General features: G+C 56.5%; 1 protein-coding gene across 1 annotated transcript in view; it reads right to left on the bottom strand.

The window, feature by feature from the left end:
- Positions 1-1971: 1971 nt before the first annotated feature.
- The window catches only part of HSPG2 (heparan sulfate proteoglycan 2), an 89503-nt gene continuing 77789 nt past the window's right edge, over positions 1972-13685 (bottom strand). The window contains exons 72-95 of the mRNA XM_070956229.1: positions 13252-13426; positions 13033-13130; positions 12667-12933; positions 12466-12578; positions 11928-12075; positions 11401-11517; positions 10233-10317; positions 9838-9982; positions 8970-9069; positions 8031-8140; positions 7778-7886; positions 6930-7028; positions 6626-6847; positions 6297-6541; positions 5931-6102; positions 5514-5636; positions 5315-5368; positions 5149-5224; positions 4693-4771; positions 4240-4281; positions 3970-4040; positions 3262-3345; positions 3061-3164; positions 1972-2279 (exon numbers count right to left, since the gene is read on the bottom strand). Coding sequence (XP_070812330.1) covers positions 2107-2279; positions 3061-3164; positions 3262-3345; positions 3970-4040; positions 4240-4281; positions 4693-4771; positions 5149-5224; positions 5315-5368; positions 5514-5636; positions 5931-6102; positions 6297-6541; positions 6626-6847; positions 6930-7028; positions 7778-7886; positions 8031-8140; positions 8970-9069; positions 9838-9982; positions 10233-10317; positions 11401-11517; positions 11928-12075; positions 12466-12578; positions 12667-12933; positions 13033-13130; positions 13252-13426 — 3011 coding nt within the window. The 3' untranslated portion in view covers positions 1972-2106. The remainder of the gene's footprint in view (positions 2280-3060; positions 3165-3261; positions 3346-3969; positions 4041-4239; positions 4282-4692; positions 4772-5148; positions 5225-5314; positions 5369-5513; positions 5637-5930; positions 6103-6296; positions 6542-6625; positions 6848-6929; positions 7029-7777; positions 7887-8030; positions 8141-8969; positions 9070-9837; positions 9983-10232; positions 10318-11400; positions 11518-11927; positions 12076-12465; positions 12579-12666; positions 12934-13032; positions 13131-13251; positions 13427-13685) is intronic.

Here is a 13685-nt window from a genome sequence, read left to right on the forward strand (position 1 = left end):
TTTGTGGCCTTTTGAACAAGCAAAATCAATGCGGGAAGCCAGATTCACTTCACAACCTTGATAATCATTTAACAACTGGGGCAAGAAAGGTTGTAAAATGGGGAAAAATTCACTGAACAACTGTCTCGCTTAGTAACCTAAGTTTTGGGCTCAATTGTGTTCATAAGTTGAAGACTACCTGTCTATTAAAAGGTTAAACCATGGCAACTGGACCAAAATTTATTAAAAGGTTTATTAACCTTTTTGAGATACTTTTGGCCTGGATGATTGAATCTTGATTTACATATTTTCGTTTGACTTTCCGAGCTACGGGGGCATCTGCGTGGGCATCCTGCTTGCAGCCCCACCGCTCTCCGCATCCTGAGCCCCTGCACCCGTCGGCCTCCTCCGCAGCCACCCTACTCCCCACTCCTGGGCGAGGGGCTTGATCAGGACAACAGCTCCTGCCCCCTGGCACAAAGCATCTCAGGACCCTGGCAGAGGGCAGAGCCTGCTTCACTTGGAGAATTGGTGCCTGCAGTCACCTGCCTAGCTGCCATCTCCCTCAAGAAGCCTGCTAAGGGGAAGTGGCGAGCTACCACCAGAGTGGGCTGCCCCCCTTTTAGGACGAGGCCCCATTCCTGGCCTTGAGGATGGGTCATACGCTCCCCACTCACCCAGTAGCCATGGAACTGGATGCCCCTGGTTGAAACTGGAAGGGCTTGGAGTTTTTTTTTTTTTAGAGAAGAAACCCAAATGAGATGGCTGGACCTGGGGATTTGTTCCCTGTCTGGTTATGGGACAATTTTTCCATCTATCTCACTGCAATACCACAATCTCACACTCCTCCACAACAAGAAAAAAAAATCCAGTCTCTACAATTGTGGGGTTTCAGCACCATTTATTAAGAAAAAGAAGTACAAGAACAGTCAAGGGAAGGAGAGTGGGAGAAGCAGAGAGGCTGGCTGCTCCGATCCTGGACACGGGGGCTGCCCCAAAATGCCCAGGGCAGCTAGACCACATGAGAACTGTGGGGCGCCCCGGCTGAAAGGCACAAGGCACCCCCGAGGCAAAAAGCTGCCGGTCCCAGTGTATGGGAGACGGCTGGCAGGAGAAGACAAGGATGCCGGCGGACAGCAGTGCCAGCCGTCAGCAATCTCCTGTCCAAGCAATGGAAGTTTCTTTGGACTTGGCTAGTTAGACAAAGCTCCTTTTCTCCTTGGAAAGCGGTAAAAAAAAAATCCTTCTGGTTCTGACCCATAACGGGCAGGACTTTCTGGCGATTGGGGCCCCTCTGCTCTCTGCGCCCACCCACCCAAGAAGCAGCCTCATTTCCAGAAGTTTTGCTGTGAGAAATAACACTCAAAGCAGGCAACGGAGAGTGGGTGAGAGGAGATTGGGCTGGGAGATAGCACGTGCATCCGTTAGGAGACAAACCCACCCCCCAATAAGGCACTGAAGCAACCCAAAGGCGATGGGAAAGACACCTCCCAAGGTGCAGCAGGGTTGCCCCTTCCACGGGGCGAGACCCCAGGGCTCCTAGGCACGATCTAGGGGTTAAGGCAGCTGGCGAAATGGGAGGAGGGGGGCACCTCTCAGAAGCACTGCGGCTGTGCAGGGCAACAAGACGGGACTTCAGAAGGATCTGTCTCCTATATGGCATTTGCTGGGCACGGGGGATGTGCTGAGACCACCTTCCTGGGATCCTCTCGCTGCCCCAGGGAGGGCGAAGGCAGGATCTTTGGTCAGTCACAGCCAGCTGGCTCAGCAGAACAGCCGTCTGGGCACCCGGCTTGCTTGCCGAATTCTGGGAAGCCGACCTGTTTCTGGCCTCCTTTCTGCAGCTTCTGGCGGCAACGTAGCATGGCTCCCTGGTCCTTCGAGAAGGCCCGCGCGGGGCTCCTTTCCTGCCGGCACAGGCCGAAGACGCCGTGAGCCAACTCCCTCCGCCCTTTCCCCTTTTTGGCAGCAGCAAAAAGCACCGTTTGTGTGTTTCTTCCTTTTAAAAAATTTGTAATAATAATAATAATAATAAAATAATGATAATCAGCGTAGATGTCTCTCCTTTGGCCCGGCGATGGCAACGAAGAGCAGAAGGGTGGAAGGTGGTGGTGGGGCCCTCCTCCCCTATGAGGGGCACTCCTGAATGTTCAGGGACATTTCCGCTTGATGGTGCAGGTCTACGGGCTGCCGGGGTTCTTGACCTGGCCGGGCGTTGACCAGAACTACGTTTTTGAGGCAGCCTGTGATCCCCGAGGCATATTTCCCGGCCGTGAGCGTCTGGATGTCGGGCGCGCCTCCTGAGCAGAAAAAGGCAAAGCTCTCAGCAGAGGAAGTGATTGTCCAGTCTCAAAGAAGTCAGGGGAGGGAGAGAAGTGGGGGAGGGGCAACCCAGAAGACCCACGCTTTCGCTCAATCCTATTAGCCTGGGATATTGAACTCCTTGGCAGTTATCTCTGGACAGCAAGCGAGGAGGTTGGTGCCACTTTCAGGTGGGTCCCCTGAGACGACCCCTGAAGCGGCTTCGTAGAAAAAGATCTTCAAATGACCCTCCTGCGACTACAAAGCAGTGGACATAAGAAGCTATAAAGGTAAAGGTTCCCCTTGCACATATGTGCTAGTCGTTCCCGACTCTAGGGGGCGGCGCTCATCTCTGTTTCAAAGCCAAAGAGCCAGCGCTGTCTGAAGATGTCTCTGTGGTCATGTGGCCAGCATGACTAAATGCCAAAGGCGCACAGAATGCTGTTACCTTCCTGCCAAAGTTGGTTCCCATTTTTTCTACTTGCATTTTTTACATGCTTTTGAACTGCTAGGTTGGCAGAAGCTGGGACAAGTAACGGGAGCTCACCCCATTATGCGGCACTAGAGATCTGAACTGCTGAACTGCCGACCTTTCGATCAACAAGCTCAGCATCTTAGCCACTGAGCCTCTTTCTCCAATCAGAGGCTGACGGACACAAGAGCAACCACTGGGGCAGAAAAAGGCACCAGCAGGTAGAAAAGGGCTGCTTTTTTGGAACTGCGCAATCCAGAAGGCTGTGCAATCGACTTTGGCTGCTTTCCAGGGCCCTAACCGCTCACCTATATAGATCCGGCCTTTGGTGTTGACCATGACATTCCTGCCGGAAGATTCTCCGGTCGTTGCCTCCTCTCCATCCACCTGAAGGGAGCCTCGTTTCCCTTCCCTACAGAAAACGGGAGTTTTGCGTCAGAAGGGCGGGGGGGGGTGGGTTCCGTGCTGACCGAAACCCACTCGGCCAAACCCCAGCCATCTCCTCTTACCGGACAGCGGTCACTCGATGCCACTCTCCATCGTCCACGGGGTCTTCAGAACGGATGTTGGCCTCTCCGCTTCCCAGTTGGTAACTGCGGAAGACACACTGGGTCAGTCTGGCCCCGCCAGCCAGATTGCCCTAGCAGGGGGAAAGCCCAGCTGGCAGCAGATTCGGACAGTGAGGAGGTTGGGGAGGAACATGAGCCAGTCCTGGAGTCTGGGGAAGGCTCTGATGAGGGCTCTGCGTCGGAGGTAGAGGGGGCCAGGGCCGTATGCCAGTTATCAGCTGCCTTCGGAGTTGGACATTAGTGGGGCAGAAGAACAGCTGGAGCCTGTTCCCAGTGTGCGCCTGCACAGAGTTGCCAGACGAAGGGAACAGCTAAAGAACAAGGGTTGTCTTGGGAGTAAGGCCACAGGTGGACGATGAATGGCCCCTCCCAGAGGCAATAAAAGAGGAGCGAAAGGGGAGTGGAGTTTGCAGGAGACAATTAGTTTGCGTAATTGGTTCGTGACTCCTTGCCAAGTTTTGAAGATATCGGCCTGGCAGCTTTCCAAGCCAGATAAAGTCTGTGACTGTAAATTCTCCCTTGAAAGACTTTTCAGAATGTGAAGGAGAAGAATTCACAGTAACTTAATAAAAAGGGGTTTTTGTTCGGGACAAGGAGTCTGCTTCATGCTCTTGGGGAGCCTAGATCAGAATAGGCAGCCCGACTCACCTGAACAGCAGGTGCCCGTCCTTCAGCCCGAGGCTAATGAAGTCCTTCCCTTTGCCTGGTTCCCCTTCCTCCTGTGTGTGTGTGTGAGAGAGAAAGAGAGCACTGTGATGCCACCATCTCAGCCTTCTCCTTTGGTGGGGTTGGGGGTGGGGCAACCCTACGACCGCCTCCTGGCCACATTGGGGAGCCACTCCCATGCACTGCTCCCCTCGCATGCTTTGAGCACCTGTTCAGAACTCCACAAGCCCAACCATCCAAGCGGTTGAATACCTGGATAGCAACATGCTGCGGGGCACCCGGCTCGCCCGTGGCCTGGAAAGACAAAAGGACATGCAGAAGCCACGCACGTTTCAGCAAGACCCTGCTGGCCATGCAACGGGTGCAGCATCTGCAGCCACCGCCATGCAACGCATGCGAGAGACTATCAAGCGCCCAGTTGCGGTTTCTCAGCTCAGCAGGTGAAGGCAGAGGCCCTTCCCTTGCACTAAACCCCTTCTTTTGGGGTGGCTCTCCACGGTCCAGATGTTCTCGGCAGCACCGAGTGGGTCGAGACCTCGCCGATTGTCCAGGGACGGCTGTCGCCACTGGGGATGTTTTTAAGCAAGCTCACACCAATCCACCTAGCGTCACTCGAACGATCTTCCCAAGGCCACTCCCCATGGGGCCGCCGGACTGCCCTCTGCCCCCAGTCCCTCCCATACCCGCCATCTCTTGGCCACTCACCACCCCCTGCCAGAAGAGCAGCCCGTTTGCAGAGGTAGTGCGCACTTCCAACTCAATGGTCTCCGGCGACTCAGGAAGACTGCGAGAAAGGCGACCCCCAATTAGAAACACCAATTCCCCTTTTCCCCGCTATAAGCGGAAATGCCCCATTTTGCTTCCCTGCCGCTCCCCCGTTTTCCCGAAATTGCCCGGCAAACCATCCAAATACATTGGCTGATTTTCTGCAATGGCTTCACCTCCCCACCCCACTGAAATATGCTCCCCCCTTTGAATCCTCCCTTTCTCTACCATGGGCTTCCCCCGTTGTCCTTCCCCCGATCATCTGTGGGCCTCTGTAGAAGAAGGGCCCAGCCCTCAGAGGGGTCTTTTCCCAGCACCAACCGCAGTGCCCCTCAACACGGAGGGCGTGGGCAGCACCCTAACACACACCGCGTTCAGCCGCCACCAACCCCTCACCTCCTGGGGAAAGTGTGTCTCGGTAGCGCCACGTAGCCCCCGTTGCAGAAATAGGCTCCGTACTGTCCAGGAGCGTCTGTCAGAGGGAAAAAGCATCCAAGTCAGCTGGACCAGCAACAGATAAGAAAACCAGGGAGGGGAGGGGTCCAAAGAGGGCCAAGCTTACCGTTTCCTCCGCTGCCTTCCGGCCATTCGGCTTTCAGCTGGTGCTGCAGTTCGTCTAGAGGGCAAAGGGAGAGGCTCACGTCAAGCAGGGTCCTACAAAAGCTCCTCTCCCACCCGAAGCAAAGCCGAGTCAGCAGAGACCCTCAGAGCTGGTTAAAGTGGCCGCTTCACATTTGGGATCTCCCTGCCCCAATGCTCACCGTGTTCACAGTACAGCCCTGAGAAGCCCTGGCGGCAGAGACAGGCGGTGCCCCTGCAGATGCCCCCATTCAGGCAGGGATGATGGAGCTGGCAGTGGGCCTCGGGCACCTCGCAGCGTTCCCCTGCGGGTAGAGAGGTGCTCCTGTGAGTACCAGGTGGAGCAGGGGCAGGCAGGGGGATACCCAGAGATGGGATTCATTTACCTTCCCTACCGGTTGGCATATGTGAGCGCATGTGCCACCTTTCCGCATGTGCACGGCCTTCCGTGCATGCACAGTGCTCGTGCATGACATCCGGGCAGGTGGGCGGAGCCTCCCACAGTCGCCACTACCAATTCACCCGAACCGGACAGAACCAGCTGAATCCCACCTCTGGGGATACCCCACCAAGAGCTTCCGCTAGCCTTTCCGCCTCACCCGTGAAGCCATCCGGACATAGGCACTGGAACTCGTACTCCCCCGTGAGCAAGCACTGGCCGCCATGCTGGCAAGGCCTGCGGTCGCAAGGGGAGCTGTCGGCGCACTGCGAGATGCCGCGACTCTCCAGGAAGCTGTAGGAAATGTCCACCTTCTTCCCGTTGACTGAAACCTGGAAGGAGAGAACCAGAATTGGCACCCTAGGCTCCTCATAAGAGGAGGAGGCCGGACAGGTGCAAACTTTCGCTTGCGAGGGACACCCTCCCTGTTTCTGGATTTCCCAGGAAGGAGGGGAAGGGATGGATGCTGCCGCCTTGACTGGCTGAGCAGAGGAGGCAGGCGCTTCCCTCCCCGCTAACAGCCCACCTCTCCGATGCACCCGTGGAAGTGGCTAGAGATGTTGGCGGCTGCCGGGAGCTTGATTGTGTTGTCCACCCCTCCAAGGTAGAGAGAAGTGCGCAGGTTGAGGCCCTGGCTCTTCCCGGGGGACGACCTCTTGACGGGCCGCTCCTCGTCCACCTGCAGGGTGCCGTCTTTGTTCAGGCGCTCGGCCGCCACCTTGTGCCACTGCCCCAGGGCCAGGGGCTTGTGGCTCCGAAGCACAGCGGTACCTGCGAAGAAAGACCAGCTTGGAGAGTCCGGAGTGGCCGAAGGCATCCAAAGAGGGAAGGGATAGGTGGCACCAGGGATCCTACCTGAGCCCAACTCGTAGCGGAACTCCAAGTGCCCATTGACCATGTTGAGCGAGACGAAGTCGGCCACGGGGGTCCCATCACCCCCGTTGAACAGAACGAGGCCATTGGGGGAGAGCGGCTTGACCTCAATCTCTAGCCGCAGCTCGTATGGGTTTCTGGTGAGGGTCTGGTAGGAGATGAAAGCGTTCCCACCCGGAAAGAGGGGGGTGGTCACTGTGAGGCCTGTGAAAGGGGAAAAAACAGGGGGTTACCCGGGCCTCTGCCGGCTTCCTCGTGAGCAGGGCTGAGCCTGTGCCTCACTCACCCGCCATGCACTTCTTCCCGTGTCGGCCCAAGAGGCAACGGCAGGTGTAGCCCTCCCCGGAGGCTTGGTTCACGCAGGTGGCGTCCGGCCCACAGGCCTCTGTGGGGAGAAAAGCAGGCAGAAGGTCCTGGGCTCAAACGCTTTCAGGCTTGGCAAAGTCCCACCTCTGCTCCGGGCATATTGCCCCCAGTTCCTGGCACATGAGGTGAGATAGAGGTGTTGTGGTCTGCCAGCAGCCTGCGGAGCTGGCAGCGGAGTCAGACAGTGAGGAGGTTGGGGAGGAGAATGGGCCAACCCTTGAGTCAGGGGAAGGCCCGGACGAGGGCTCTGCGTCGGAAGCAGAAATGGGGCCAGGGCCATCTGGGAGCGATGAGCAGACTCCGGAGCCTCCAGAGGCGGAAAGCAGAGAGGCAGAGGAACAGGAGGACCCTGTTCCTAGTGCATTCATGTGAAGAGCTGCCAGAAGGCAAGAGCAGTTAAAGCAAAAAGGACAACTCGGGAGTAAGGCCAGGAGATGATTGGCCCCTCCCAGAAGGCTTAAAAGAGCAGCAACAGCTCTTGGGATCTTTGTAGGAAAGCAATGTTGTTACATTTTGTTTCTTGTCAGCATCTCTTGCTTCTGAACTTTTGCCAAGAAAAGCCTTTGGCACAGTGCTAAAGAAGACAAAGGTTGTTGATAAGGCCGAAGGACTGTTTATGAAGAATTTGTTTTGAAACTAAGCTGAGAATGAAGTAGTTCTCCGATGTTTTTAATAAAATATGTTTGTTTAGGACTGATTGTGTCTGGTAATAACTACTTGGGCCTAGGTCACAACGGGAGGGGAGAATTGAGGGGGGGGCAGTCTTACCTGGATGACAGCGCAGGGCCTGAGGATGCTCGCAGTTGCTCCCAGCGAACCCCTGGGGACACTCACATACGTAGCTACTGCTCTCCGAGTCTCTGCAGACCCCTCCGTTCTGGCCAGAGAAGGGGAAGGGAGGGAAGGCAGTAGTGCTGTTAAGGTCCCTGGCTCGCAACTGCTCTGGGCACCCTGTGGGCACCCTCTTTGAGGTCATCAGGATTATCTGCTTCCTTCCCCAAAATTATGAACAGAGGGCTACCTGACACGGTTGGTCTTGGCAGGTGGGGCAGTTGGAGACTCCGTGAGCTTGCAGGTCAAAATCCTTGAAGATCACCTCCTTGCCTTGAATGATCAGCTGGCGCACGCATCCTGCAGGGGGGCAGCAGGGGAAGGGGCACGCTTAGAAGGCCTCGGCACTTGGCATGAACAGGCCCAACATGAATAGCCACATGTGACCCAGCACCAGGCAAGGGAGAGAGAGCACAATCTCATATCCTTTGGCCAACCAAGCACACTTCTTCCCTTACTAGACTAAGATCCGTGGTGGCGCAGTGGTTAGAATGCAGTATTGCAGGCTAATTCTGCCAACGGACAGAAGTTCGAGTCAACCTGAGTCAACCTGCTTAAGGTTGACTCAGCCTCCCATCCTTCTAAGGTCAGTAAAATGAGGGCCCAGATGGTTGGGGGCAAGAGGCTGACTCTGTAAACCGCTTAGAGAGGGCTGTAAAAGCACTGTGAAGCGGTATATAAGTCTAAGTGCTATTCCTTCCTTCCTTCCTTCCTTCCTTCCTTCCTTCCTTCCTTCCTTCCTTCCCTCCCTCCCTCCCTCCCTCCCTCCCTCCCTCTCTGTGATTAGAATGCAGTATTGCAGGCTAACTCTGCCCACTGCCAACAGTTCGATCCTGACCAGCTCAAGGTTAACTCAGCCTTCCATCCTTCCGAGGTGGGTAAAATGAAGACCCAGATTGTTGAGGGCAACAGGCTAACTCTGTAAACTGCTTAGAGAAGGCTGTAAAGTGGTATATAAATGCTACTGCTATTGCTACACTGTCATTAGGGATAAGAGGTAAATAAAGAACCCAGAAAAAACACCTGGCAGGAGAGGCCGAGTAAACCTTCTCCAGATTAGCAAATCTGGGTTAAACTCCACCATTCTGACCCGTTCCCCATCTACTCCATCCATCCACCCTCATCTCACCTACAAATCCACTGCTGAGGCCGGTTTTTGCGATGGCTGCATAATTGGGGTACCCGCCCAGGTAGAGCTCCTCGTTGAGATCCAGGCCTTGAAACCTGCCCTGGAATGACACACAAGCAGAAAACCTTTGGTCTGAAAGGGCCAGAAGACAGGCCCACAAGTGACCACCCCTCCCTCCCTGTGGAGTTTTCGGGGGGGGGCTTTCTCCATCAGGCCCGCTAACCGAAGGCACAAAACTCGGTCCACGTAAACAGCTTAGCTGGCATTAACGAATCCAGCTCCTGCCTGCCTCAGTTTCCCAGAGAGAGGGGAGACGAAGGCCTCCTGCTCTTCTGGGGGAATGGAACCTCCAGGGGGGAGGGGCAGGGATGGGCTGTTGGGGGTTCGCAAGTGTTCGGAAGAACCTCTAGCTAAGATTCTGCGCTATTCGGAGAACCCCCAAATCCCACTCCTGGCTGGACCCACCCACCCTGCCCCTCCCCTCCCATTAGTCCCCACGCGGCCCATTTTGGTTGCAGGTAAGCGCAGGGCGCACGGGGAGGGTGAAAAACGGGCCTACGTTTCTGGCCTCCAGAGGGCCTCTGGAGCCTGGGGAGGCCGTTTTTGTCCTCCCGGAGGCTCAAGAAAAGCCTCCAAAGCTCGAGGAGGGCAAAAACGCCCCCTACCCCACCGTGGTGCAGAAGGCCAACTAGGAAATACCCAGCATGGCCACGGCCACTCAGCAACCGGGCAGAGAACCCCTTGCTAAAATTTTTGAAGCCCAGCCCTGGGGAGGGGGTAACCCTAACCGTAACCCACGGCCCCCTCTCCATCCCCGCCCAGGTCTCAAGAGAAAGACACGCCCCCCCTTCCTTCCACCAGGGCTCACCTGGGAGCTGCCGTTCACAGGGGGGTAGCCATCCACCACCAGAGATCCCTGAGTCAGGTTACGATAGAGATGGACGGTGTGGAACTCGCCGAGGTTGAGGATCGAAGGGTGCCGGATGGTGGCCATGCCGGAACCGGCATCGAACCTGCCATTACGAGACAGGGGGGGGGGGCAGCTTCAGTCGCCCATCATGGCTGGCTGGCCCTCAAATGCCTTTTTCCTGAGGGGCAGCACCCTCCCCTCCCCTCCATCCCCCAGAAATCATTACCCAGCTCCAGAAATCTTTGGCAAAAGGCTACCAAAGGGAAGCTATGGGAAAGAGGCGACCTGGCAGACTCTGAGCCAGGGGGCACAACTGGTCAGCTCGATCACCCCCGCAGGGACCCCGGCCTCACCTGAGTTCAGGGCGGCCCCCCACCAGCCCAAAGGAGACGAAATCGCTGCCCGTGTTCTTCTTCTGGCCATTGTAAACCAACATCCCTGTGGAGAGCAGAGGGGTAAACTCAGGGGAGCTCGGGGCGAGAGACACCCCCCACAACGCGGTCCCCAGGTCCCTTGGCAGCATCATGCAGGGTGCTGAGCTCAGATCCGCCATGCTCTGCCTCCTGTCTTTCCCCAGGCCCTGGGAGCCTGAAGGGGTGAACAGGAGTCTTTGAACCCAAGGCTGAGCGGCCCTCCCAGCCCCACAGCCAGGCAAAGGGGCAGCGCCGGACCTGCCTGCACACGCATACACACATACTGTGTTTCCCCGAAAATAAGACCCTGTCTTATATTTTTTTGAACACCGAAATAAGCACTTGGCCTTATTTTTGTGGAGGCTTTATTATTTTGCAGCACGTGGACGGCTCCTCTTGCCGTCTTACCTGATTTTCCGCTCTGTCTCCTTAACCCTAACCAGAAGAAATGGCGGGGACCGGCTGTGCATGCATTTAAATAGTTTCGGGGAGGGCTTATTTTCGGGGAGGGCTTATTTTAGCGTATGTGCTCAAAAGCCCGAATGGGCATTTTATCAGGGGATGTCTTATTTTCGGGGAAACAGGGTATACCCTTGCTTCCTGGGAAGCAGCAGCTTCCCTTTGCAGGAGTTAGCAAAGGAAGATTAGGTCCAAACAGTGCAACCCAGCTAATAGGAATAAGGTAGACTGCAGCTGGATGAGGAGGCTCGGGAGCTCCTGGTATATTAGTCAGTTAGCCAGTAACTCACGTGGCTCAGGAGGCTCACTCCTCCCCACCCCACCCCACCCCACCCCGCCCACACACACACACACACACACACACACTGCAGAGGCAGAAAGAGTTAGAAAGATGCCGGGTGCTGGGCAGGAAGCCCGCAATGCCCGCAGTGCCCAGCAGGGGCACAACTCACCTGAGTAAAGCATGAGAGCTGGAAGGGCAGAGGGAGGAAAGAGGGGAAGAGGTGAGAGGAGGAGGAGGAGGAGGGGCAGATGAAGGGAAGAGAGGTTGAGTGAGAGATACTCAGAAGAGAGAGCAATCAGGATTCGCATCCACAACAAGAAGAAGAGTGGCTATACCCTCGCCCGCCCACCCCGCAGCCTCTCTTACCATCTGGAGTGTCAGGACGGAAGGTGATTTCGAGGGCAAACACCCGGTAGGCATCTTTCATGGTTGGCAGGACCAGGTAGGACTGAGGATTCTGGGTAAAATAGGGTACCACTCGCTCTGCGAGGGGAGGGAAAAAGGGCGTGAGGACAGTTGAGTCCTCCGCCTCTTCTGCAGATGGGCAAGACCCAGGCAGGGGTGGGTGGGAAGCATTTGGCGTAGGCCTGGACAAAGCTGGCAGAGGCTACAACAGGCACGTGATGAGCCTCTGCCCAGGTCCTCCTCCCTGACTCCTCTCGTGCCCACAAGGGAAAGGGCCGGGCAGGAGGAGGAAGACAGTGGGAGAAAGCAAAGCTGGCTGAGGAATTCTGGGAGTTGAAGTCCACAAGTCTTAAAGTTGCCAAGGTTGGACATTCCTGTTCTAGAGGACTACTACCACCCATGGGGGAAGGATTAGGGCCCGCTCTTTGCCCCCCCTCCTCCGTCTCCTGTGGGCCAGAGTGGGAGAGAGAGGCGCGTGCCACACTGACCTCGGACTTTGAGCATGGAGAAGGCCGTCCCCTTCCCCTGCTGGTTGGACGCCGTGCACACATAGACGCCCGTGTCTTCCGGGCGAGCCAAAGGGATGGTCAGGCTGTGGCCCTCCAGTTGGGCATGCCGGGGCAGCTCCCCCTCCAGCTGCAAGACAGTGAGCCACAGAACCCCCTAGCAGGCCTGCCACCACCACCCCCAAAACAGGTCCCCCCGTCCAGTGGTGAAATTCAGCTATCCGGATCTCGTGATCCGGTAGCACCGGCGGTGGGAGGCTCCGCCCACCTGCCCGGATGTCATCGTCCCATTTTTGACCCTCTGCATATGCGCAGAGGACTCTGCGCATGAATGGAGATGTGCAAGCTCACATTTGCGAACTGGTAGCGAAGGTAAGTGAATTTCACTCCTGCCCCTGTCCCAGAACCAAAGGGGCAACCCTGCAGCACATCCCCCAACACTTCCGCAGCAGCACCTCCCTCTCCATGCATCCTGCCTGGAGAGAGAGAGGAGGAGAGGTCACTCCCGTCCGAGACTTACCTTGGTCCACTTGATTTCTGGGACGGGGAACCCAGAGACTGAGCAAGGGAAAACCACGGTGGAACCGGCGGAAACCTCCTTCACTTCTGGCTGGGTGGCCACTTGCGGGACAGCTGTGGGGAGAAAAGAGGAGGGCCCACCCCGTCAGCCATGGAGAGCAAAGCCATGGAGGATGCCCCTCCAGGAGAAGACCAAGCTTACACTGGACGTGCAGGATGACGTGGGACTGGACGGTGCCGATGTTGTTGGTGGCTGTGCAGCGGTACTTTCCCGCGTCGGCCTGCTCCACCCGCTCGATCTTCACCAGGCCTCCGCTGGCCAGCACTCCTGGGCGCAGCTGTCCGCCCACCTTGCTCCAGGTGAGGTCCGGCTTGGGGTCCCCAAAGGCCAGGCACTCAAACTCCACAGCGTTGCCTGCCAGGACGGTCTGCACCGAAGTCCGGATGTTGATCATCACTTTGGGGAGGGCTGAGAAGAGAAACGGGGGTTTCCAGAGAGGGAAGAGGAGGCTTCCTGTCTCCTACAGGTAGGACACCTGGTCCACCAGCTGGCATGACGCTTACTTACCCCGGACAGTCAGGCTGACCCTCTCCTGGGCCTGGCCGGAGGGACTCCTGGCCCGACACACATATACCCCCTGGCACTCCAGGTCCAGTTTCTCAATCCTGGAGGGAAGCAGCCGCTTTGTGAATCCCTGAGCTCTTTGCCCCAGATGCAGTTGCCCAGTGCCACCATCTCCTCCCCAACATGCCACGCCATGTCATGGCCCTCATCTGCCCCACTCACCGCAGCACTCCATTGCGGATGGTATGAGTGGGAGGCAGCTCTCCACCCTCTTTGAGCCACTCGATCTGTGCCCTGGGATCCCCGGAAATGGAGCACACAAACTCTGCTGTGGCACCCACGGCTTTGGTGTCACTCTGCGGGGTGACCTGAACAGAGAGGGGTCCTCCAGCATGGCCTGCATTGGGGACAATGAGGAGGACACAACACAAGTCAGCGCGAATACGACAAGAAACATAGACCCAGACATACAATAATACATAAATATATCAGGTCCAAGGCTGGGATCAAAGCCAGTTTTTCAAAGTTCTCAGGAATCCTAGGATTGACCCACAAGTCCTTGGGGGCTCCTTTTATACCAGCAGCCTATTTTTTAATCTCCCAAATTTGAGAGGATTAAAAGTTATGAGCAGGTGTGAAATGCTACCGGTTTGGAC

The sequence above is a fragment of the Pituophis catenifer genome, unplaced genomic scaffold (assembly GCF_029215685.1).
Source record: "Pituophis catenifer annectens isolate HBS135680 unplaced genomic scaffold, rPitCat1.0.hap2 SCAF_18, whole genome shotgun sequence".
Lineage (NCBI taxonomy): Eukaryota > Metazoa > Chordata > Lepidosauria > Squamata > Colubridae > Pituophis > Pituophis catenifer.